This window comes from Bos grunniens, chromosome 14 (assembly GCF_055505025.1).
Source record: "Bos grunniens cultivar Pamir isolate PY7600 chromosome 14, Bosgru_T2T1.0, whole genome shotgun sequence".
NCBI lineage: Eukaryota > Metazoa > Chordata > Mammalia > Artiodactyla > Bovidae > Bos > Bos grunniens.
Window position 1 is genome coordinate 1,398,299 of NC_141178.1, and position 26,110 is coordinate 1,424,408.

The 26,110-nt window shown below is 39.7% G+C and overlaps 1 protein-coding gene across 15 annotated transcripts; it reads right to left on the reverse strand.

The window, feature by feature from the left end:
* Positions 1-297: 297 nt before the first annotated feature.
* On the reverse strand, positions 298-25,835 carry ZFAND1 (zinc finger AN1-type containing 1). Of its 15 annotated transcripts, none has more exons than XM_086335763.1 (9): positions 25,786-25,835; positions 22,343-22,385; positions 21,369-21,408; positions 18,903-19,016; positions 18,572-18,699; positions 18,397-18,488; positions 16,997-17,118; positions 2,943-3,098; positions 298-2,851 (listed from the first exon to the last, which is right to left on the reverse strand). In XM_086335763.1, the coding sequence occupies exons 5-9, from the start codon at positions 18,604-18,606 to the stop codon at positions 2,681-2,683; spliced, it is 576 nt and encodes a 191-aa protein (XP_086191889.1). In that variant the 5' UTR covers positions 18,607-18,699; positions 18,903-19,016; positions 21,369-21,408; positions 22,343-22,385; positions 25,786-25,835; the 3' UTR covers positions 298-2,680. The 15 variants fall into 15 exon arrangements, with proteins under 15 accessions (XP_086191889.1, XP_086191888.1, XP_086191890.1 ...); XM_086335762.1 differs by having other exon boundaries at positions 25,764-25,835; XM_086335764.1 differs by lacking the exon at positions 25,786-25,835 and adding an exon at positions 25,192-25,317.
* Between the last annotated feature and the right edge of the window lie 275 nt (positions 25,836-26,110).

Here is a 26,110-nt window from a genome sequence, read left to right on the forward strand (position 1 = left end):
GGGCTGCCAGAAATAAGGAAAAGTATCAGGCTTTTTGGACTTCAATCCATAGACTCACAAATGCTTTCAATTTTCTAGACAAGAGGAGGGGTTTGTGATGCTAAGCAGGAAAAAAAAAAAAAAGACAAAACAACAAAAAATCCTTTATAGTTATCTACTACTGGGCCTATAGAACTAGTAGTCTCTGATCATATAACCATTTCAGCAGACCCTTCATGTAATCATGACAATGTGTCTCATCTAACCATGACAGTTATGTACTGAGTATTTTAGATCATAAAATGTTTGCTCTTCAAAAACTGTCCAAGCAGTTTTTATTGCACATTTTTACAAGTTTTTGAAAATTTGATTTATGTAGGTTAATATTTCGAATGCAATACATTATAGTTCATAAATTTTATTTCCATGTATCACATTAAGAAAAACAAGATGCAGTGTACCAGTACTGAAAATAGCCACTGGAACTGTTTCTGTGGTATCTCAATTAAATTCTCAGGGAACTTCCCTGGTTTAAAAAGACGAGAACAACAGACGTGAAGGACTTGAAGCCAAAGCGTCTTCATGTTCTGTGACCAAATATCTTCATTCAGTCATTGTCTCCCACATCAAAGAGGTGTGACATGTAAGTTTTACTTTCCTCAGATTCTTCCATCTGCAGCCTTTCCCCTTCTCCTTAAGAATTATCTAGAATACAATCTGACAAATCTGGGGAAAATCTAGTAGTTCATCATTCACATGTCTTTACTGGCTGCTTATATGACAACTCATTTCTATCATCATGTACGTTAAACATTTATCTGAGTTTAAAACTTATTTCAATTTGTGGGTTTTCTACTTTCAGTTCTAGTTGCCTGTGAGCAGTGAAAAGATTCTAAAGGGGAAGGTGGGTACAGTCAACCTTAGAACTCCTCCGCCCCTGGGATTTTCCAGGCAAGAGTACTGGAGTGGGGTGCCGCTGCCTTCTCCGTATTAAGCAGACACAAAGCCTTAAAAGAAAGCCTGAGAAAGGGGTCGGACTGCAAGAGTCATTTGGAAATGAGACCCTTGAGGGACTTCCTCTCCTGCCCACAATGCATCTGGATCCTCCCAGCATCTGGATCCATATAGCCTCCAAGAATGCTGGCAACTGTGTCTCTTCCAACTAGTCCACTCAACTATCCGAGATAAGATTTCTGATGATTTAAGTAAGTCCTTCCCACCACACTGCTTTCTCTTTTCTAATCATGACAGGCATGACAGGACCTGTTCTTTGGTCTCCTCAAGTTTAGCTCAATCTCTGCAGCCTTACTTTCTCTCTTTTCAACCCCACTGGTATTTTTTCTGGTACATTTAGCTTTTGTTCAATTCATGGTCAGCTTACTCTGTGCAAGTAATTATGACAGATGCTAAGGTATTAGTTGGTATTAAAACTTTCTGGTATTTGGTAATATATTTAAGGATTATTTTTACTTCTGGTCTTCTGGTTTCTCATAAAAGAGTTATTAGAGCGTAATGACACTTACTATATATTCATTTGGCACTTGCCATACTGCTTTGTATTTTAGTTTTAATTAAGTATGCATTTCTTCATTGTATCCACCATGGCAGTTAGCATCAAATCCTTACATTTAGAAGGTACTTGAATAACTTGGTTAATAAATGAATGTATAAGCAGCTGATAGAAATCAGAAGTTATCTCCATTCACCGCATGAAAACAGTATGAAGAAAGAATTAGAGATGAAATAAACATTCTGAGTTTATTCCCTTAATTAAACCTAAAGCCACTACCCCTGTCTATTGCAAAGTAGGAAAGGGACAGATAACAAACAGAAATAATTTCCATTCCTTCTCTATAGTGGTACTTTGTGGAGTATAGATGGAAGACATCAGTAAGGAGCATTAATTTTAATGTGTTGGTACAAGGTTGTTACTTTTGGCATGAGTTGTGCTTGGGTATATATAAAGGGCCTGTAATGAACTTCAGCTATCCCATCTTCCTTTTTATTGTAATATATCCATACCAACAAAATGATGAAGTCACTGGAGGGGGTTTTTATCAGAGATATGCCCCAAAGCACTTAGGTGGCAACAAAAAAATAATTTCTTCTTCCTAGGCCTGAGATTCCTCATCTACAAACTTTGTAGAGTGAATGAGATGACCTCTAAGTTTCTATGATTCATGTATACACACCAATTTACGCATCATAATGGAGGCAGATACTAAGGCTATACTTCCCCACCCCATGAGACTAGGCTTGGTCATGTGTCTTGCTTAAAGCAAAAGGTCATGCATCTTATCTTCTAAGAGCCATTTCTTTCTTCTACCATAAGAACGGCAATGTCCCCCAAAACGGTCATTGCCTCATCTTAGATTCTGGGTAGAGTAGACTCACGGCCCATCAAAGCTGACATTTAACCAAATGAGAATATATCTTTGTTGTTGTAATTACAGCATAAACTAATAAAAGTTAATTAGATACAAGCATTTGTTTAACTGGATGTCAGTTCATGGTTACACTTGAAAACACAAAAATTCAAATTGAATTTAATAGAAGACTAATAATATAAATTATGACACAATGGCATTCGAAAGGAACTTTTATACACACACACACACACACACACACATAGTATTTGTAGTAAAAGAAGTTGACGAACGATGAATTTTCCTTGTGATTTCTGGCTTGAGTCCCTGCATGGCTATTCCAAGTAAGAATCAACATTTTTTAAAAACTGTTCTTCATCACTCAGATATTCCAAGATAATATTTCCACCACTGTACAAAGGACAATCCTCCTTAGCAATCCAGGTTTCCAAAATATGATCCAAGGGTAATGCCTCTCCTGAGACACTGTGACATAACCTCAATTTCTGTTAAGACAGAAATACATCATATGCAGTAAATAAACATGCTTTATAGAGTATTCTAAAACTTCCAGGGAAAGTTACACCCTGTTGTTACCTTAGCTGTTAGTCTGTTGTTGTCATTTTTAAGGCTGGCTAAAGAAGCTGCGAAGTCTGTGGCCTTTCCGACGCTCCATCCTCGGCAGAAGAACATAGCTTTCCTCTTCTCTTTGCTCCCCTTAGGTAAGAAAACCTGAAAGTAAATTCTTTCCGTCTGTAAAGATAAAAATTTAAAATACAGGTTATACACATGAGGTAGACATCTGGTTTTGTCTGGTGACATCTCTTCCTTGCTTCTCCTGGCCAGAGAAGGCTTATCCTCTGATGACACACCTTTGAGTGGGAAGACAATCATAGAGCCCAGCATCCATCTAAATGCATGGGCAGAGGACCCAAGTCCCTAGTGAAAGGTTGTTGTTGAATCACGTGAAGACACCAGGATTCTTGGCCCCCAGAGTAGAAGAATTCAATCTGGGGCCAGTGACGAGGCTTGATTGCTCAGAGATTTTGTGTCATAAAGTTTTATTAAAGTATAAAGGAGATAGAGAAAGCTTCTGACATAGGCATCAGAAGGGGGCAGAAAGAGTACCCACTTGCTAGTGTTAGCAATGAAGTTTTATACTCTCCAATGAATCCAAAGAATGTCTGGAGGTTGTAAAGACTTCACCAGACCTACTCCCATAATTTACATATTTAGATAACAGAATTAGCCAGAAGGTTTAATCCAGAGACTGTCCTCAGGCAGGATACATTATTGTTATATAATCCTAAGGAATGTAGACAAGGAAAAACAAACGTTTGTCCTTTCTTCCTCCTTGAGAATTCCAGACCCCTCTCTCCTTGGGGACCCCCAGACTCCTTATCAACCTGCCTAGGAAATGACTCTCTCACTAGTCTGGATGATCTGTGCAAAAATAGGCATGTGACCTAAATTAGGCTAATCATTTCCTGGGATTTTGCATTCAAAACCTGGGGGTAGGGAGGAGCAACATTTTTTTCAGAGGTTTTTTTGTTTGTTTGTTTGTTTGTTTTTAAGTCTTGCTAAATTACATCCAAAAGTTTCTACAGTTATCCCCCATGCCTCTCAGCCACTCCTGAACCAATGTAAAAAAGTTTTTTCAGAGGAAAAACAGTGAATCTAACAGAAAGAGACAAGTCGAGAAAACAGATGGCATCTCTCAACAGCATTTGAGTCCTGGACTTCAGTCATCCTGTGAGACCAGATCAATGCATTACTTCTCATTATATAAGAGAAGATATGGCTAGTGAGTTTCAGTCACGTTTCTGTCTCTTACAACTGAAAAATTCCTGATACATATACATTTCTGTTCACCTGAAAGACCTTGTTGGGAAGCGTAGTACAAAATAGCCGAATTAGGAGAAAGTCCTTGGGAAAATGGCAAAGAGCCAGAAGTACCCCGGCTTTGTGTACTGTGGACAGAAAAACATCTCCTGCCTTTGGTTATGCTCGGCGCCAAGATTTAATAATAAATAGGGATGTTACTTGAGAAAACAGGTTGTAGGATAAGCACATGAGTCACTTAGAGTGCTGTCCTTGAAATGTTTTTACTGATTATGTGTTAACCCTGTATGCACTCTGCTTATACTTTAAGCTCTTTGTTCCTGCTTATATAAAAAGGCTTGACTGCAGAAATAAACTTGTCAGTCCTTGCAAGAGACTGTCTGAGTGTCATTCTTTCAGGTTCATCGCTTCCAAGTCCCGGGGAGAAAATCCCCAACAGACCTCACTACATACTTAGATAGCAGGGCCTTTGAGAAAAAAAGAAACTTTAAAAATCAGAAAAGTACCGCATCAACAAAAGAGAAAGACTCAGAAATTCAGAGATGGTTCCTCTAGTATTCTATACCCTATATGCTTCCTTTATATTGCATTTTCTTGCAAAATTACAAATGTAAGAAACAAGAATAGAAGCAAGGGTATTTAGCTTCTGAGCTACTCTTCTTTCCTAAAATCACTTTAAAAAAGTGCTGGCTTTATAGACCAATTCCTGCTACAATAAATATTTTGGCATAACTGGAAGGTCTCTCCGTTATAGGGAAAGATCACAATTATTTTAAGAAATACTAGATTCAACACAATTTCCATCTTAGCACTAAGAAATTTAGATTTGTTAAAGACCAGTGGAATGTGTTATTACATATAACAGGAAAAGAAGAAATTATGGGAAATTCAAGCTTTGGGACAACTCTGTAACCTCACAGTTCTTGCTCCAGAAACATGGCAATAAAAGCATACACATGAAAAGAGAAATTTTAAAAGATATACCCTCACCTAAAAGTAAAAAAATAACTATGTCTGAGTATCCAAAATGAAACAGAAATGCAGAGTGACAGCAGGAGGGCTGAGCCACAGGCCCCAGGGCCCAGAAGAGGCGGGTTAAGGAGAAAAAGCAAGGCACAGGGCGGGGGCCCCTGCCTCTGGCTGACTGCCTGGAGGCAGGGGCCTGTTGGGGATGGGGCCCCCAGCAGAGGAGGCTGAGGAAGTCACTGCTGCAGGCCGACTTAGGCTGCTGCTCACAAAGCTGCCATTCAGGGAGGCACAAGAGTGCAGATACAACCTCCTGAGAGGGAACAAAGCCAAAGCCTTCTAGCTCAGTAGTGGATCTGCAGTAGGCTGAAAATCTGTGCAGAGCAGAAGCAAAAACTGTCAGTCTCAGACTTGGGTTTGGAACAAAGGGCGTGGGTAGGTGGGCCTGTGGAAGAAAAGGCAAGACTCGGGGAGAGGTGAGTGAGACAGTTCGGAGAGACACAGAAGCTCAACACAAACATGCAGAAGCTAGAAGGTGAAACTTCCAAACACATCAGAGCTTAGCTTATTATGGGTAGGAGAAACTAAACTTGAAAAAGACATTTTAAAGAGTTGTTTAGGATATCTGTGGGTCCTCAGTCACTCAGTCGTGTCTCTTTGTGACCCCACGGACTGTAGCCCTCTGGGCTCCTCTGTCCATGGGATTTTCCAGGCAAGAATATTGGAGTGGGTTGTCATTTCTTCCTCCAGGGAAGCTTCCTGACCCAGGGATCGAACTGGCATTTCTTGTGTCCCCTGAATTGGCAAACAGATTCTTTCACCACTGAGCTACCTGGGAAGCCCCTATTTAGGATGAACAATGAGAAAAATTAAAGAATAATATTCATAAAAACAGAACAAACAGTTATAAAACCAAAACAGGCAGAAATGAACCATGAAAAGCTATGAAGAACCAATTAGAAATTTAAAAAAACTTAAAAATACAGTTTCTGAAATAAACTTAAACAATAAATTTCTATAATATTCAATAAAAAGGTTTAATTAATTGAAAGATGGATTTGAGGCAGTCATCTAGAAGGCAACACAAACAGACATAAAGGTAGAAATTATAAATCCCCAAAACATGTCCAATAAGAATTTCAGAAAAGAAGAGAAGGAAGCAATGTTCAGAAAGAAAACAAGAATAATTTTCTAAGGGTAAGGGATCAACAGCTAAAATGTACCTCAAGGGTCAAGGTGCGTAATTGAAACAAATCATACCTAGAAACCTTGCACTGAAACTGCAAATATCATAGACAAAAATCTTAAGTTACAAAAAAGGTATAGATTACCCATAGAGCAACAAGAGCAAGATCCACAGCACATACTTCCCAAACAATAAACAAAAGAGGCCAGTGAATAGTCTATTAGAAGAGCTGAGAGAGGCAAACGGACAATCCAGCTCAAGTGAGGGAAAATAAGTACAGTTTCAGACAAAAAAGATTGAGTTTACCACAATGACCCTTGACGAATGAACTACTAAAGAATGTGCTTGAGCCAAATCAAAAGTGAGTCTTAAGAAAAAAAGAAACTCAAAAAATATACTGCAAATTTAAATAGCAACTGATTTAAAAACAATCATGTGTAAACAAAGTCAATGAGATGGGAGATACTCAACTGCAGAAAACATGTCAAATTCTTTGTCTTATTCAAGAGGATACAATCTCAAGTAACTTTAGGTTTTGAGAGAAGAATTGGTATTTAATCATTAAAATTTTAAATATAAGCACATGCCTCTTATCACCATTATTACAAAACATTATATTGGAGATTATATATAATATAGTACAAGAAAATGAACTAATTATTGAAAGGTGAAAACTAAAGCTGTTTGTCAATGGGATGTAATTATACACCTAGGAAATCAAAGGCAAAAACAAAACAACTTCTAAAATAAATAAAAGAATTTGATGATTTGATGCTGTGACTGAATACAATGAATATACAGAAATCAAGACCTTTTTTCCTCCTGTGTGAACAGTAAGTTCTGGAAACAGGTATTCTGTTCACCAAAGAAAGAAAATCTGTAAGATAATTAGAGATGTTTATATGTGCTCAGTGGCTTCAGTCATGTTCGACTCTTTGTGACCCTATGGATGGCAGCCCACCAGGCTCCTCTGCCTATGCAATGAGCCTCTCCTCTCCAGGCAAGAATACTGGAGAGGGTTGCCCCTCCTCCAGGGGATCTTCCAAACTCACACTTCCAGCATTGCAGGCGGATTCAACAAGGAATAAGACTTAGATGAAGAAAAACATATAAAATGTTACAGATGGCAATAAAATATCTAAATAAAAGAGAAGACATAAAGTTCGTAGACAGGAAGATAATTTTATAAAAATGTCATTTCTCTCAAAATTAATATATATCATGTAAAGCAAAATCAGAGAAATCCTCAGGAATGATCCTCAGTCAGGATTTAACAGACGCTGCTGGGAAATTGAGTTTACTTTACCTAACTTTGCAGAAATCACCTGATAACACGAAGGAGGTCTTGTACCAATTACTTACACCTGGTGGGTAGGGAGGGCGCCAGAATCCCTAGCACAAAGAGGAGGAAGCCAACAAGGTAAGAAATCCTCCTGAGAAGGCAGTCAGGCTTCTGTAGGCACTGTTATTCACAGCCTACATCCTTGTGGGAAACAGTGACAGATAAAAGAAACTACGTTCTAAGATCAAGCTGTGTTCTTTTTTGCTTTTCATAATGATTTCTCTCCGTTTCTCCATTTTGGCTTTTAAAGAGCCTACATCCTTCAGCAGTATTTGCTGGAGTCTGTCACTGACAACCTTGTCCCATTATGACAACCATAGAGATCCCAAGATGGATTTAAAAAATAAAAGTGTGCATAATAATCGTAAGGTTCATATGGATGAATAAACCAAAAGAAAAAAAAGAACTGCTAAGACAAAATTTGGGAAAATATGGATGGGATTTACATGGTCATATGTTAGAACATTCTATAAAGTTATTACATGAAGTCAACTTGGTATTAACATAACAAGTAAAAAACAGATAAGGGATTAGAATAGGAAATCCAAAAACAAATCTAGTAAAAAATAAATCTTGAATTTAACATGCAGGTGATATCTGGTATTTCAATTTAATAGGACAAAAATGATTTATTTAATAATTAGTGGGCAAAGGAGCTAAACAACTGGAAGAAAGTATCCTTAGCTCATAGAATATGTTAAAATCAAATTCCAGACCAATTAAAGACAGATGAACAAAAAAATTAAAACCCTAAGAAAACCAAACCAGAAATGAAAGAAAAGACAGACCCTAGAAAAATTTAGAACACTGATATGTCAATAAGGTACGTAAGTAAAATCAAGATTATTTGATAGATTTTGAAAAAAAGTTTCCAAAGCAGACTGATTATAGGTAAAGGATCAATATCTATTCTCTTCCAAGAATATCCACAGTTGACCAAGCAAAATAAAAGTGAAATAAAAATAACAATGTGAAAGAAAAATGATCACAGGATATGCAAGGGCAATTCAGGGAAGAGCATTCATATATGGCCAATGAACATAATAAGATACTTAAACTGAACAATACTTTGGCTACTGAACGCAAAGACCCAAAGAGCCGACTTATTGGAAAAGACCTTGATGCTGGGAAAGATTGAGGGCAGGAGGAGAAGGGGGCGACAGAGGATGAGATGGTTGGATGGCATCACTGACTCAATGGACATGAGTTTGAGCGAGCTCCAGGAGACAGTGAAGGACAGGGAAGCCTGGTGTGCGGCTGTCCATGTGGTCACAAAGAGTCGGACTCGATTTAGTGACTGAACAACAACAACAAACTCAACAATGGTCAAGGAAACCCACAGTATACAACAATTAGAAGATATCTTTTCACAGCCATTAGACTGAACACATTTAAAAAGATTATCTAAACAGTTACTAGACACCACAGGAGGGGAGAAGTATGCTCATAAGTGACCACAAGAGGCAGTGTACTAAACAGGGCAGATGGCAGGTTCTGACCAGGCAAGTGATCTTAACACTTCAGATTATTCATCTGTGAAATGAGGATAATGATGTATGACGGGATAGTCATGAGTATTAAGGGAGGTAAAAAACCCAGAGCCACAAGACAATGCTTGGCATGATACAGTCAGTCAATAAAAGTTCACTATCCTAATTACTGATGGTAAAAATGTAAATTGTTGCAACTTCTTTGTAAAGCAGCTTGACAACATCTATAAGGATTTAAAATAGACATACCCTTGGACTCGGCAAACATACTCCAGGGAATCTATCTCACAGACAAAAGAAATCAGAAATAGGGAACTAGTCACCCAAATGGGAAACGAAGTGAATGTTCATTAACAGGAAAAAGGCAACGAAACTCAGGATACCTTGGATTATCCATCTTTCAAAGAAAATGATTTAAAACCATACTATTTCCCTTGGAGGAACTGCTGTTAGAAACTTATAGAGGAATATACAGAGCTCAAAGAATATATTATCTATCTGAAAACTGCTTTATTTTTATTTATAGGCTTTATCACTATCTGAAAATTGTAGTATACATTAAATAACCATCTCATCCTACTAGAATATAAACTCTATATGGCAGGGACTTTAACAATTTACTGTCATATCCCCAGGGCCTGATTTATAGCAGGTATTCAAAAAAAGTGTTGACTAAATGAATATGATGCCCTTTTTATGAAATAATGATCCTAAAGCACTCTTTATATCTTTGCATACATATACCAGTAGATACTTTATGTAAAATATACATACATATATTAATATATACATGGGTGTGGATATATATAAATAACTTATGTCAGTACATACATACATGTATACACACACAAATCTTAATGATGCAGGGGGAAAAGTTCTATGTACAGACCTGCACGCTCTGTGGTAAAGTGTTAAGTGTGCTAAGAACATGGTTTCTGAGCCAGTCCACCTGATTCCAGTTCGCAGTTCTCACTAGCTGTGTTACTACCAAGTTACTTAACATTTTTGTGCCTCAATTATCTCATCTATTAGGCAGAGATAATAGTATATATTTCACAAGCCTGCTGCGAGGATTAAATGTGTTAGAAGAGGGCCTGGTACAAAGTAAGTGCTACAGAAATTTCTGCTACTATGTTTTAAATCATAAAAGAACTGGACACTCTAGAGCAGGCCTCTCAGTTACGTCACTGCTGACACCTCGTGCTGGACGGTGCTTTCCTGCGGGGGCTGTCCCGTGCCGAGAGCACCCCTGGCCTCTGCCTGCTGTGCCAGTCGTGTCCCCGTGCACAGGGGTGACAACCAAAATGGTCTGCAGACACTGTCAGGCCTCCCCGAGGGGCACAACCACCCTCACTTGACAACCATTGCTTTAGTGGGATGAACGTGGACACAGGAGGGGGTGTTTGGCTTTTTCCCTGATACAGCTTTTTAAATTACCCTTGTTAAAAGTATGTAGTATTTCTATAACTGAAAAATAAGGAAGGCTTCAAAAAAGAAACATTAAAAAAAGTATTAAAAGAAGTTTATAATCAATGGTTTCTAGACCAGCAGAATAAAAGAGAATATAGAAAATTCAATCAATACAAAAGATGACTGGAAGGAAATAAATAACAACAGCAAAAGGACAATCAGCAAAAAAAACGTAAGATAGAAAAAATATATTTAAATGCTTGTGATCATAATAAATATAAATGGGTTCAACTCACCTATAAAAGACAGATATTATCAGATTGGATTAAAAAAACAAAGTCCAGCTACATACAGCTTACAAGAAACACTCTAAAAATAAAACAACACAGAAAGTTGAATACAAAGGAATACACACATAGTAGTAACTATTCACCAAAAGGAACGCAGTGAAACATCGTAATTCAAAATAGATTTAAGGCAAAAAATTCCTACTGAGGACGTAATGATGAAAAAACTAAATGTACTTGATAATATAGAACTCAGCAAAACTATTAAGAATTATAGGGGAAAAAACTGACAAAACCACAGCTACAGTGAGAGATTTTATTTAATACCATCTGTTTCAGAACCTGATAGATCAGGCTGACCAAAAGTTAGTGAGCCCACACACACATATGCACGTGGACAAACAGAATGATTGCACATTAAAAAACAAACAGGACAAAACGTAAGTAATTGGAACATCTGGGTAACCAGTATGAAAACATTCTTTGTACTATTCTAGAACTCTTCTGTGTTTGAAATTGTATTAAAATAAAGTTGCATGCATGTGTGCTAAGTCACTTCAGTCATATCCAGCTCTTTGTGACCTCATAGACTGTAGCCCACCAGGCTCCTCTGTCCATGGCATTTCCCAGGCAAGAATACTGGAATGGGTTGCCATGCCCTCCTCCAGGGGATCTTCCTGACCCGGGGACTGAACCCACATCTCTTATGTCTCCTACAGTGGCAGGCGGAGTCTTTACCACTAGTGCCACACAGGAAACCCAAAATAAAGTTACCTCCCCTAGAAAAAAACACCTAAATAAGTAGGTTGAAAAAGTAAGCTCACCATTCAATGTGAGAAGTTAGAAAAACAACATCAGAGACAATCTGAGCAAAGCAAAAAAAGGAAATAATAACATAAAAACAAAATCAGTAAAGCAGAAAGCAAAGAAACAATAGAGAAGTCAATAAAACCAAAACATGACTCTCTGAAAAAACTAAAACGCAAATTAAAAAAGTAAACACAAACCCCTAGCAAGACTGTTCAAAGGGAAATCAAAGTACAAGTGAAAAATATGAAGGACTAATGAAAGACACAACAGAGATGTGGGAACGTAACAATAAGCTGAAAAATCTGTATTAAACAGAAATTTTTAAGAAAAATGTTATTTACCAACATATATTTCAGAAGACATAGATTATCCAAATAAACCAAGGAACTATTTAACAGATTAATTAGTATTCAAAACTCTCCCCCTACAAAAGGCAACAAATCTGAAGGCTGTAACAACCATTACTAAACCTTCAAGAACAATATGCCTCTATTTCAAAGAATAGAAGAGGAAAGCTACTCAACTGGTTTTTTTTGTTACTAATGTCAGGACAAAACAGTAAATAATATATTAGTGAATAAGTTTAGCAGTACATTTCAGAAGAATTATATACCAGAGTCAAGTGGTTTATCTGAGAATATGTGGGTGATTCACAACAGAAGATGATCAATGTAATTCATTACATTAATAAGGGAAAAAAACTATATAATCATCTTACTGCTGCTGCTGCTGCTAAGTCGCTTCAGTCATGTCCGTGAGACCCCATAGACGGCAGCCCACGAGGCTCCCCCATCCCTGGAATTCTCCAGGCAAGAACACTGGAGTGGGTTGCCATTTCCTTCTCCACTGCATCAGAGTGAAAAGTGAAAGTGAAGGCTCTCAGTCATGTTTGACTCTTAGCGACCCCATGGACTGCAGCCCACCAGGCTCCTCCGTCCGTGGGATTTGCCAGGCAAGAGTACTGGAGTGGGGTGCCATTGCCTTCTCCAGATAATCGTCTTACTAGATGGAGGAAAAAAATTATAGCAATATTTACTACCCATTCCTGATACAAATTCCTAGAAAAGTAGGAATAGAAAAACACTGTTAACCCAAGGAAGGCTACTATCAAAAATCCACAGCAAATATAATATTTAGTGATGAAACTTTAGAATTATTTGCACTGAAGTCAGAAACAAGACAGGAAAAAAAAAAAAGAAAGAAACAAGATGGAGAGCCCTGCTGTCACTTACGTGACCTGACGCGGTGGCGGGGGTCTCAGCCAACAGTGACACAAGAGTAGTAAGGAGGAGGAAGAGTGACAGAGAAGAAAATTTGAAAACAAAAACCACACAAAGTTACCATTTGCAGAAGATGTGACTGCACAGAAAACGAGACAGGAAATCTACAAAATATGGGAACTACCAGAGTTTATTTGCTAGACAGAAAGACATTATACAACAACCACCAATAACCAAATTAGGAAAATGTTAATTTAAAAAAATTACCATTTATAATGGCAGCATAAGTTATGAAGAGCCAAATAAACTTAAGACATCTAAATGTGAATGGTAGGCATTATAGAATGTTATTTAAAGACATAAATAAAGACCTAAATAGAGTTGGGATAGACTATGGAGATGAATAGGAGGAATGAAATTTTAAAGATGTCCACTGTCTCTTACTTAAAGTTTAGCACAATTTCTATCAAAATCAGCATTTCACAGAACAGGACGAAGTGATCCTAAAATTTTTACAAAAGAATAAATGGCCAAGAATAGACACAGTTGGAAGCCAAGAATGAGGTGGACAGCCTTCTCCTACTTACTACTGTAAAAGCTACTACGATTAACACAGTACAATATTGATGCCGAGAGTCAGACCAAAGGAACAGAACTGAGATCCCTAGACGAGTCCCACATTTACAGAACAAGCTGGTTGTAACAGAAGCGACATTAGAAGGATGAACTCTTCACTTTCTTACGTTATGATAAGTAGCCCATTGGTTGAGAGGGGGAGGAATAAATCTCTACCTCTACTTACTTACAATTAAGTTCCAGATGGAATAAAAAGCTAAACAAAAAAATGCAATAAAACTTTTAAAGGAAAATGTAAGTAAAAAACTCATTTTAAGAATTACAATCTTAAAGAAATAATTAATAGATTTGAGTGCGTTAAAATTTAAAAAGTCTGTATCACTAAAGAGATCAAAAACAAAGTAAACACAAGCTATAGACCAAGAGAAGATATGTGCAACATATTTAATCAAGAAAAGATCAGAACTTAGAACATATACCCTTATCAGTTCAGTTCAGTCGCTCAGTTGTGTCAGACTCTTTGCGACCCCATGAACTGCAGCACGCCAGGCCTCCCTGTCCATTACCAACTCTGTAGTTCACTCAGACTCATGTCCATCGAGTCAGTGATGCTATTGAGCCATCTCATCCTCTGTCGTCCCCTTCTCCTCCTGCTCTCAATCCCTCCCAGCATCAGAGTCTTTTCCAACGAGTCAACTCTTCGCATCAGGTGGCCAAAGTACAGGAGTTTCAGCTTTAGCATCATTCCTTCCAAAGAAATCCCAGGGCTGATCTCCTTCACAATGGACTGGTTGCATCTCCTTGCAGTCCAAGGGACTCTCAAGAGTCTTCTCCAACACCACAGTTCAGAAGCATCAATTCTTTGGTGCACAGCTTTCTTCACAGTCCAACTCTCATATCCATACATGACCACAGGAAAAACCATAGCCTTGACTAGACGGACTTTTGTTGGCAAAGTAATGTCTCTGCTTTTGAATATGCTATCTAGGTTGGTCATAACTTTCCTTCCAAGGAGTAAGCGTCTTTTAATTTCATGGCTGCAGTCACCATCTACAGTGATTTTGGAGCCCAGAAAAATAAAGTCTAACACTGTTTCACTGTTTCCCCATCTATTTCCCATGAAGTGGTGGGACCGGATGCCATGATCTTCATTTTCTGAATATTGAGCTTTAAGCCAACTTTTTCACTCTCCACTTTCACTTTCACCAAGAGGCTTTTTAGTTCCTCTTCACTTTCTGCCATAAGGGTGGTTGTCATCTGCATATCTGAGGTTATTGATATTTCTCCCGGCAATCTTGATTCCAGCTTGTGCTTCTTCCAGTCCAGTGTTTCTCATGATGTACTCTGCATATAAGTTAAATAAGCAGGGTGACAATATACAGCCTTGACATACTCCTTTTTCTATTTGGAACCAGTCTGTTGTTCCATGTCCAGTTCTAACTGTTGCTTCCTGACCTGCATATAGGTTTCTCAAGAAGCAGGTCAGGTGGTCTGGTATGCCCATCTCTTGAAGAATTCTCCACAGTTTATTGTGATCCACACAAAGGCTTTGGCATAGTCAATAAAGCAGAAATAGATGTTTTTCTGGAACTCTCTTGCTTTTTCCATGATCCAGCGGCTGTTGGCAATTTGATCTCTGGTTCCTCTGCCTTTTCTAAAACCAGCTTGAACATCAGGAAGTTCACGGTTCACATATTGCTGAAGCCTGGCTTGGAGAATTTTGAGCATTACTTTACTAGCATGTGAGATGAGTGCAATTGTGCGGTAGTTTGAGCATTCTTTGGCATTGCCTTTCTTTGGGACTGGAATGAAAATGGACCTTTTCCAGTCCTGTGGTCACTGCTGAGTTTTCCAAATTTGCTGGCATATTGAGTGCAGCACTTTCACAGCATCATCTTTCAGGATTTGAAATAACTCAACTGGAATTCCATCACCTCCACTAGCTTTGTTCATAGTGATGCTTTTTAAGGCCCACTTGACTTCACATTCCAGGATGTCTGGCTCTAGATGAGTGATCACAGCATCGTGATTATCTTGGTCTTGAAGATCTTTTTTGTACAGTTCTTCTGTGTATTCTTCCCACCTCTTCTTAAATATCTTCTGCTTCTGTTAGGTCCATACCATTTCTGTCCTTTATTGAGCCCATCTTTGTGTGAAATGTTCCCTTGGTATCTCTAATTTTCTTGAAGAGATCTCTAGTCTTTCCCATTCTGTTGTTTTCCTCTATTTCTTTGCACTGATTGCTGAAGAAGGCTTTCTTATCTCTTCTTGCTATTCTTTGGAACTCTGCATTCAGATGCTTATGTCTTTCCTTTTCTCCTTTGCTTTTCGCTTCTCTTCTTTTCACAGCTATTTGTAAGGCCTCCCCAGACAGCCATTTTGCTTTTTTGCATTTCCTTTCCATGGGGATGGTCTTGATCCCTGTTTCCTGTACAATGTCACGAACCTCAGTCCATAGTTCATCAGATCTAGTCCCTTAAATCTATTTCTCACTTCCACTGTATAATCATAAGGGATTTGATTTAATCAAGAAAAGATCAGAACTTAGAATATACAGACCCTTATAGACCTTTTTAAAAGTTCCAAACAACCCAGCAGAAGATACGCAATTCACAAGAGAAAGTCAAATAGCCAATAAACATATGCAAAGGAGCTGAACCGCACTCATCACAGGGAAATTCAACTTTAAACCTCAGTGATGTGTCATTTCAATCTGTCAGACTGGTAATAATGAATAATACCCAACACTGTCAGGGAACTCAGACACTGCAAGAAGGAGATAAATCAGTACAATTACTGACAATAAAAAACTGACAATATTTAATAAAGCCAAAGATGAGCAAACCCCATTCTCCAGTTTTCTATTTCTAGGTATGTTCCCTGGAATATCATTTTTCAAGTTGATGGTCTCAATCCTTCAGGGGCTATAAAGTCAACAGTCTTTACATAGAACAAAAAATATCAGAGTAGATACACATCCTCATGAGGCTAGATCTTACTTACTAAAACTGTGTTAAGGTATATATGTAGGTACATATGTACTGGATAGTTGTAGAAAATGTAGTTGATAATACGGAGCTTGAAAGAAACTGCCTTAGAGAAATGTTCCCATGTATACACAGGGTGTTCACTGTTGAACAGTTTATAACAACAAACAGCTTGGAAAAGGAATCTGAATTGTGTTCACTAAGAGAATAGATAAACTGGTACATACATACTACAGAAAAATGTGAGCTACCAAAATGAATGAAAGAGACTAAACATATCAGCACGGATATATGTTTAAAAACATGATACCAAGGGTAAAAAAAAAAAAAGGTTGAACGATATATATGGCTTACAGCCATTTCTATAACGCAAAAAAAACTTGCAAGACTATTATTTATGCAGGCTTATACCTTGTAGTATCAAAAATGATACACATGGAGTTCAGGTTTAGCTGTTACTCATGAAAGGGAAGACTACAAAGGGGGCTCCAATCGTATCTGGAACCTTTTTGTTTCCTAAATATCGAAAACCAACCTGTGGCAATGATTTGTCTCCAGCAGCATGCATCTTTAATTTCATCAGTGCTACCTTTGCAGCTGTTTCACTATTTTTTGCACCTTTCCGTCGTTTACTTGTTGTCTCTCCTGTCTTGGAATCTAAGAAGCAAGCATAGGGATATAAGCAAATAGGAACTTGCACATTTTCCAAAGTTTTATTAACTGTGGCCTTGAAACATATATGAATTACATATACTAGAGTCGGACACGACTAAAGCGACTTAGCAGCAGCAGCAGCAGCAAAGATATATGGAGACCACATTCATTTTGTAGATATTATATTTACAAGAACAATGGAAAAATAGCACTGAGTGGACGTAAGTGAGCTGCACATTAAAAAACTTAAGTTACATGTCCTTCTTTCCAACTTAAATCTATTTAATCCAAAGCAATCACTAACACTTCTACAGAGAAGTGTTACAGAAGATTTTTTACTTAATTAATAGAATTTAATTTAAATTATTATGGCATCACTGACTCGATGGACATGAGTCTGAGTGAACTCTGGGAGTTGGTGATGGACAGGGAGGCCTGGCGTGCTGCGATTCATGGGGTCGCAGAGTCGGGCACGACTGAGCGACTGATCTGATCTGATCTGATTATCCTTAATATAAAATGAAAATTCAGTTGAGTATGTTGGCAGTAACACTGGTCAACATCACAAATATATTCTTTCCTCATATGTCAGATTATCAGCAGCATTCAGAGGACAGCTGACTTGGCTTAAACTTTAGTCCTTTTATTTAAAAGGGATCTTTTTCTTTCATTTTCTTAGTTTTTTTTTTAATAGTTTTACATTTTATTTTTTCATTCAATTTTTACTTATTTATTTTTGGCTGTGCTGGGTTTTCGCTGTAGCACGCGGGCTTTCTCTAGTTGTGGTGAGAGAGGGCTCCTCTCTAGTTGCGGTGTTCAGGCTTCTCTTGAGGAACACAGACTCCAGGGCACACAGGCTTGGCTGCCCCACAGCATGTGGGATATTCTCACGTCAGGGATTAAACCCGTGTCCCCTGCATTGGCAGGAGGATTCTTAACCACTGGACCACCAGGAAGTCCTAACTTCAGTCTTTGAAGAACGTAAACCACTACTTTAGCTTCATGAATGGAACTTCTAGCCAAGACGGTAACCAGCTGATACAAGTGGTCCAGCAAAAGAGAACACCTACCGGATATTTCCATGCAATTTCCAAATTTCCACTGGCTAGGTAAGACTTGGAAAAATACTGTCACGAGAATGTCCTCAAAATCTATAGCAAGTTATAACCATCAGGGCTGCTAACAGCACCTTCCGTAACCGGCAAGCTGACAGAAGCAGGGCTCTGAACTCAAGAGTATACGGCAGTAAGTAAACAACAAACATGCTTTCCAGGTACTTGCCAATAATGTCTTTAACGAGTTTCTGAGTGGCAGCCATACGAGGCTTAGGGATTTCCAGTTTTTCACATTCGTGATCTGACTGGTGACGGTGTCTGTGAGCGACAGAAGAGGGACAGTAGTTCATGTGCTTGCATGTGACTTAAACAGACACAGTTTGAACGGTCTTAGTGGTCACCTCAGGCAAAAGTTCTTCTCACAGGAAGGACACATAATGGGCACAAGCTCTCTCTCAGCACAGTCCCTGAAGGAGCATGGGTGAGATGTACTGGTGTCTGACTTCAGTCTCTCGTTGATTACAGTCACCTGAAAAGGTGGAAGGGCGGTATGGCATCATATTTCACATTAAACGTAAATCAACAAATCTATTCTCGATATCCAGAGCATTTTTGCTTCAACTTGTAAAAGCAACCCACACAATCTTGCACAGATTATAACAATTGTGTGCAGAACGATTACTGTACTGACGGCCCCACATTTTCAAATTTTCCCTACTGTGGCGTGTTTACCTTCTAAGTCATGTTAAAATGACTACTCTGTCCTCCTCCACGATTTCAGTCTTCTACTTTGTAACGTACTACACAGCAATGTCCCAGTAATAGCTCAGTTGGTGAAGAGTCCTCCTGCAATGCAGGAGACCCTAGTTTGATTCCTGGGTCGGGAAGATCTGCTGGAGAAGGGACAGGCTATCCACTCCTATTCTGGCCTGGAGAATTCCATGGATTGTATATAGTCTGTGGGGTCGCAAAGAGTTGGACACAACTGAGTGACTTACACGGACTGGGAAATCAGCCCATCACTCCTCAAATGAAAAGTCATATCCACCTTCCACACTGATTTTAGAGGCTTAAATATATGTAAAACAACACTTAAAATTATATTTTTCCATGATACACAGAGTTAAAAAAAGTTTTCACAACGATATATTTTTTGTGTGTATGCTCAGTTGGTTCCGATCTTTGCAACCTCATGGACCGTGGATCGCCAGGCTCCTGTCCATTCGATTTCCCAGGCAAGATTACTGAAGTAAGTTGCCATTTTCTTTTTCCAGAGAATCTTCCTAACCCAGGGGTAGAACCCACGCCTCTTACATCTTCTGCATTGGCAGGCAGATTCTTTACCACTAGTGCCACCTACTGTATTACTAGCAAATATTACACCAGAGGAAAAAGATTTTATGAAATTAAGAAAAAAAAAAATCCAGATCACTTAGGCTATTGTGAGTACTAAGTAACCAGGTTTCTAGAGTTAAATGAACTCAGCTGACTCTTGGACAACTCAGGAGTTAGGGTACAAACTCCCCACACTGTTAAAAATCCGAGTGTGTCTTCACAGTTAGCTTTCCATAGCTGCAGTTCTGCATCTGCAGGTTCATCGCTTTGTGCAGCACACATTTAATGAAAAAAAAAAAAGATCCACATGTAAGGGAAACACACAGTTCAAACCTGTGTCATTCAAGGGTCAATGGTAATTGCTTGAAATCCATGACCAAAGGGTATTCTCTATAAAAATATAGTTACATCTCATTGGAAGTAATTTCTTAACCATTTTTCCAAATTCATTTCAATGGTCTAAAGGTAGAAGATTTTTATTTCACTATTTAATTAATAAGATCTAACTGAGAGACATTCTATGAGACATTCACAGAAAGCAAATTATATCACAAGAAAAAAGAAAGCACAGAGATTTATAAGCTACGTGAGAAATAATGTTTAGTGTATGACTCTGAGTATTTCTCTCCAGTTAATCCTGAGTAATACCAGTATGTTAATTAATTTTTATTTCCCTCAAATCACCAAAACTTCAGAAGGCCAGATTTTGACTGAAGCTCATTTAATCTTAATTTTTATAATTGAGAGAACAGATGTAAAAATCCTTGGTAAAGTGTTTGGTAAATGGTGGGAAGGAATAAATATCAACTGCAAAATGGCAGGCAAATGCTTCTTTCCAAATGGAGTGAATTCAGTTTAACATCCAGCCGACCTCTGACCCAAAGGAGGTGGAGCAACTTCTCTGATTACAAATTCAGGAAAATTAGGCTCAGCTTTCTCTTTATTTCCTAAGAGGCCTAACCTGGTGCAGCACTGCTGTGACAGGTGGCAAATCCACCTAATTCTGGATTTTCTTTGAAGATCTTTTTGGCTCTACATTAAGCTTCATCATTCAACTTATTCTTTACATGTCATAAAGATGGTATTTTGGCTTTTATCTAACAGCTCTTTTTAATCTTTGACGTGGTCAGAATTAGGGTAGGGATTTTGCTGGACTGCAGAAACCTGCTCCTGATGATCTAAGGCTGATGGAGTCAGCACAGTTTATTACCACAGAATCCTAACCCCAGGCACCAGTGAAAATGAGCACAACAGTGAAGCAAACTGGAGGGAGCATATGATGAGGATGTTAATTCCATTACATATTTAGAAATATAGAGCCTGAAGCTAAAAGTGGGCTACCTCCACAGAACAGTAGTATAAAGGAATGAAAATTATAAGAATAAAAATTTATAAATACCAAGTAGGCAAGTTTATTTTTAAAACAAATTGGGAAAAAATATAAAGTAACAGTCTCTTATAAATCAGTTTAGTATGCCAAATTTTAATCAGAATCAAGACTTCCCTGGCAAAACAGTGGACAGGAGTTCGCCTGCCAATGCAGGGGACGTGTGTTCGATCCTTGGTCCAGAAAGATCCCACACGCCGTGGAGCAACTGAAGCCCATGGGCCACAACTACTGGAGCCCGTGCCTTCTGGGGCCTGGAGTCACAGTCACTGAAGCCCACGAGCCCGAATCTGAACACAGCTCCACTGCACCTCGGTGCCTAGAGCCCTCGCCCTGAGACCAGAAAGGAGTCCCTGTTCTCTGCAATTACAGAAGGCCTGTGAGCAGCAAGGAAGACACAGCACAACCAAAGTAAACAGATAAATAGAATCTAATTCTGAAATACAAATACGTTTCACTAGGAGATATTAACATACCTCAGGACAGCTATGGGACTCTCTGCTCCTGTGTTCAAGGCTTAAATAGCAACAACAAAAAAGTGTTTATTTAAATGTAATCAAATAACGTACTTAAAGATAACTGCAGAAATTTGAGATATTTTAATGGTTAAATCCTTAAGATTAATTACACTCACACCACATTAACAACTCTGCATACAAGACTTAGCTGAAAAGACAAACAAAAGACAGAGCGCCTATAGTCTCATAAGTTTTAAAACCCAACTACTGTTCCACTTCAGTGTGAGTGCAAATAATTCACCTCAATTACCTTTTTACTTTGAGTGTTCTAAGGTATGTGAAAACACAAGAGGTTCTTTTGATTCCTTTTATTTCTCAAAAATAACCAATAATAATATGTCAAAGGAGTATTCTAGTTCTGAATGACTTAAACATATGTACTATTTTTATTTACTTCTAATAAGTCTTTCTGAACTATTGTCTGAAAAGAATTTATTTTCAGTGTTCTATTAAATACATTAAATGCCTGATACTTGAAAGTTTAATTGAAAATACATTTTCCAAAATTCTTGTTTGTTCCCAGGTTTTACATTGCATGTAATATATATGCAAAGGCCATATAGTACCCAATTTAAGAAATATATAGGTTGGACTCTTTCCATTGTACTAATAAAAATAAAAACTAATAATCATAATTGGATTTTAAAAACCATATTCTTTATATTCTGGATATATTCTCTCCTTGTGATTAATACACATAATTTTTACATAAAACTCACACACGTAACTCTAGAAAGTTTAAAGACTAGCCACATATATGCATAAGTAATCAGAGCCTATGACTAATCTGTTTTTTCCTCAAGTGATTATTCTAGTGAATATCAGGTATCAATGGCTAAAGTACAAACTACTTAAATCATTCTGCTTTTTAGAAATAAATCTCATATCAACACTAAAATTACTTCTAAATCCTGCATGAAAGCTTAACTTACCAAAATACTCCTGAACACCCATCACATACAAATGGAAGAAAATCTACAGTAAAGGGAAAATGTTATATGTTCTGGTCAGTAACGGATTTTGACTTAGGTTTCTTACGTAAAAAGGAATCAAGCACTGAACTGTGGCTACAGCAGAACTTTCCTTTTGAACAATATCCTAGTGCAGCAAGCAGTGGTTAAACAAAAGCTATCACAACCTCAAGTGCTCTGAAGTAACCAGATTATCAGGAGATAAATATTACTTGCAGTAACAGACTAAATCAGAAAAAAAGTTCTGTGAGTGTTTTTCCCATATTTACCAGATGTTGCTTCTGAGGAACATATATCACAAAAATCCTGCATTTGAAGTGACAATCTTGGATTTCAATTTTGATTGCACTGCTTACTAATCTAGCAATGCTAGGCAAGTTACTTAACAGTAGAGCTCTGGGTTATATATATACACATATATACACACACACACTAGATATATATATAGATATAGATACAGTATATGGTATTGTATATGTATACAAAATCAAAAATATATTGTTAGGTAATATAGATAAAAATAGGATATAAGTACATTGCACCTGTGTGGATATGTATACGTGTGTGTATGTATATCTATTGTGTGTACATACCTGTGTTATATGCCACACTTACTTCATAGGGTAATTGTAAAAACTAAATGAGATATGTAAAAGATAATAGTAAGGTAAGAACTGTAATTAACAAGAATAATTACAACAATTCACTTGTTTTGAATAGACTCAAACTCTGAGAAAAATCCTGGGGTGACTAGGTAGAGACATGTTCAAAGATATTCCAGAAATTAAATAGATGGATTGATAGTGAAAAATTTAGTCCTGAATTGTTTCTTTCCTTGCTGTTAAGGAACAACTAAGTTAGGACTAAGCAACAATTAAGTCAGGAAATGAATTTTTGGAAAGCACACGAAAGCATCTGTTTTTAGATGTGGCAATTGACCACAAATCACTGAATATAATCATTCATTCTCTAATCTGTTTTCAATGTACCTCATAATAAATTACAGAACACAGACAAGTGAGGCTGGATGTATCTAATCACACTGCCTTTACAAAATGAAAACAGAAAGTACTGCACTTAAGAGAAAGCCACTATTACTCCAAAAGATCTCATCTTACAGGGTATCTTAACCCATAAGAAAAAAGAGGTCCTACTGTAACCCAGGGCTTCCCTGTTGGTGCTAGTGGTAAAGAGCCTGCCTGCTAATGCAGGAGATGTAATAGACACAGGTTCAATCCCTGGGTCAGGAAGATCCCCTGGAGGAGGGCATGGCAACCCACTCCAGTATTCTTGCCTGGAGAAACCCATGGACCAAGGAGGCTGGAAGCTATAGCCCGTAAGGTCATAAAGAATCAGACATGAAAGAAGTGACTTAAAACACGTGCACAGTAACCCAAAGGGACCCGTGGCTACTTGCTGCTTGTGGGACAAGAGGACTCTAATATAGTTCTTCCCTCACCTGAGAAGTGAGCTTAATGCACTGTCACTACTGTCCTGAAAGCATGATATTGTAAGCATCTGTTCCATAGCAGGTATGTAGATATACATTTGTCAAAGAGAAGAAAACTGAAATACACATTACTCTGCAAAACTCCTATGTCTCTTTAAAACGGGGAAAATGTGCATGATTGCTACTTTTAGACACTTTGGTGACCAACTAAATATTAGATGGAAACTAAGAGGACCCAGGGGTAAGAGTTAAGGTAACTTCCTAACACTTGACACCATTCTTCTATTCATCCAGAAGCTAAATGAAATCTAGTACACTCACTGCTAAGTCACTTCAGTCGTGTCCAACTCTGTGCAACCCCATAGACGGCAGCCCACCAGGCTCCCCTGTCCCTGGGATTCTCCAGGCAAGAACACTGGAGTGGGTTGCCATTTCCTTCTCCAAAGCATGAAAGTGAAAAGTGAAAGTGAAGTCGCTCAGTCCTGTCTGACTCTTAGCGGACCCCATGGACTGCAGCCCACCAGGCTCCTCCGTCCATGGGATTTGCCAGGCAAGAGTACTGGAGTGGGGTGCCATCGCCTTCTCCGAGTACACTCACAATATCCTCTAAATCTTAACTGCTCTCCACTAGAGACTGCGAGAAATCCGAACTCCAAAAGAGCCAGACCCTGGCGTCATTTCAGTGCATACATTTTAAGAGACACCTGAAGTTGGAAGGGAAGATGAACTATGTCACAGATGGTAGATATCATGGACTTGATAATCAGGTATACCAGAATTACATCACTTATGGTCAAAACCCAATAGGCTAAGCTTCCCTATGAGAGTCTGCAAAGAAACATCGGTCCTTGCTACTGAATGGCAGAGGATCACAGCCAGTGGTGAAAGCTACAGAGTCCTGTAAGTAACAAGCCTGAGAGGGACTGAGCCCTTTAGCCCATCGTCCACAACAGGTCATCACTGATCAACTGGAGCACTCCCACTAATTCTGGGCTAACCCCCAGAGCCCTTCTCAATAGTGACAGGGTACCTGCTACCAACGACTGAAGCTGCAATGGGAGAGAAAACTTGTTTGGCCCCGAGATGTGTAACAGCACGAGCCAGATGTGATGGCATCCATTTGGAGTGCAAGCCGGGTACTAGAGACAGACGGCGTTCTGTGTGGCTCTCGGCTTCAGGACTTGCCTGCTGCACATTCCTAAGGCCTGTGCCACACGCCCACTGGCTGTGAGCTTGGACTCCGTGTGTCACAAGGTCTCTCAGTTCAGCAGAGACAGAACATCACCTGACTAAAGCTCTAAAACGCAGCGAACTACCCTGAGAGCTTTTCTGTGGAAATGGCCATGTCTTGGACCCTTACGTGGGCCAGAAGCAAGGCAGGTGCTCAGTAAACGTCTACTGAGTCAGAAACAGTCAGAGCCGAAGAAGACAGAGCTGAGAGCGCACAGACACGCTCCCAAGGCGATGCTTGGGGCCTTTTCACTGAAGTCCGTCCCCTGAGCAGCCAGCGAAAACGAGGCTCAGAGCTGACCCAGCCCAGTCCTTCCCTGACAGACAACGGAAGGGCTGTGGACGACGACCCAGATCGCCGCGGCGGGACGGGGCACCTTCCCGGTTTCCACACCGAAACGCGCTCCCTCCCGGGCTCGTCAAACAGCAGCGGGCGCGCGCGGCTCCTCGGCGAGGCGGCCTTGGAAACCGGAGCGGGCGCTGCCGGGTATGCTTCCAGGAGTCGCGCAGGCCCCTCAGGGGGACAAGCCGCTCCCAGGCCCCAGGGCCGCCAGAAAGCCTCCGACCCGGCCAACTGTAGGGCCCGCGGGACACGCCCGGCCCCTTCTCAGCCTCCGCCCCGCGCCGCGGCCCTCACGCCCCGCCGCCCCGGAGGCAGAGCCCGCCCGGACCCCCGAGGCCGGGGCCGGGGCGCCGCATCACCTAGCCGCCTGCAGCGTTCCACCTGGCAGTGCCGCCCGACGTCCATCTCCGCCATCTCCGCGCGCGCGAGGGGCTAGGCGAGGGGAGGGGCGGCGGGGCGAGAGGCGGGGCGACGGGGCGACGCCGTGCGCGGCGCCCGCTGGGAACAGGCGGGGAGGGGGAGGGGCATGAAGGTGGGGGCGGGATGAGGGGGGCGGGGCTGGCGCGGAGGGGGCGGGGCGAGGCGGCGCGCGGCGCCCTCTGGGAACGGGCTGGGTGGCACAGGGCCTGCACGTAGGGCGGGGGCGGGGCGAGGCGGTCCCCGCTGGGAATGGGCGGGGAGGGGGCAGGGCCTACAGGTGGGGGTG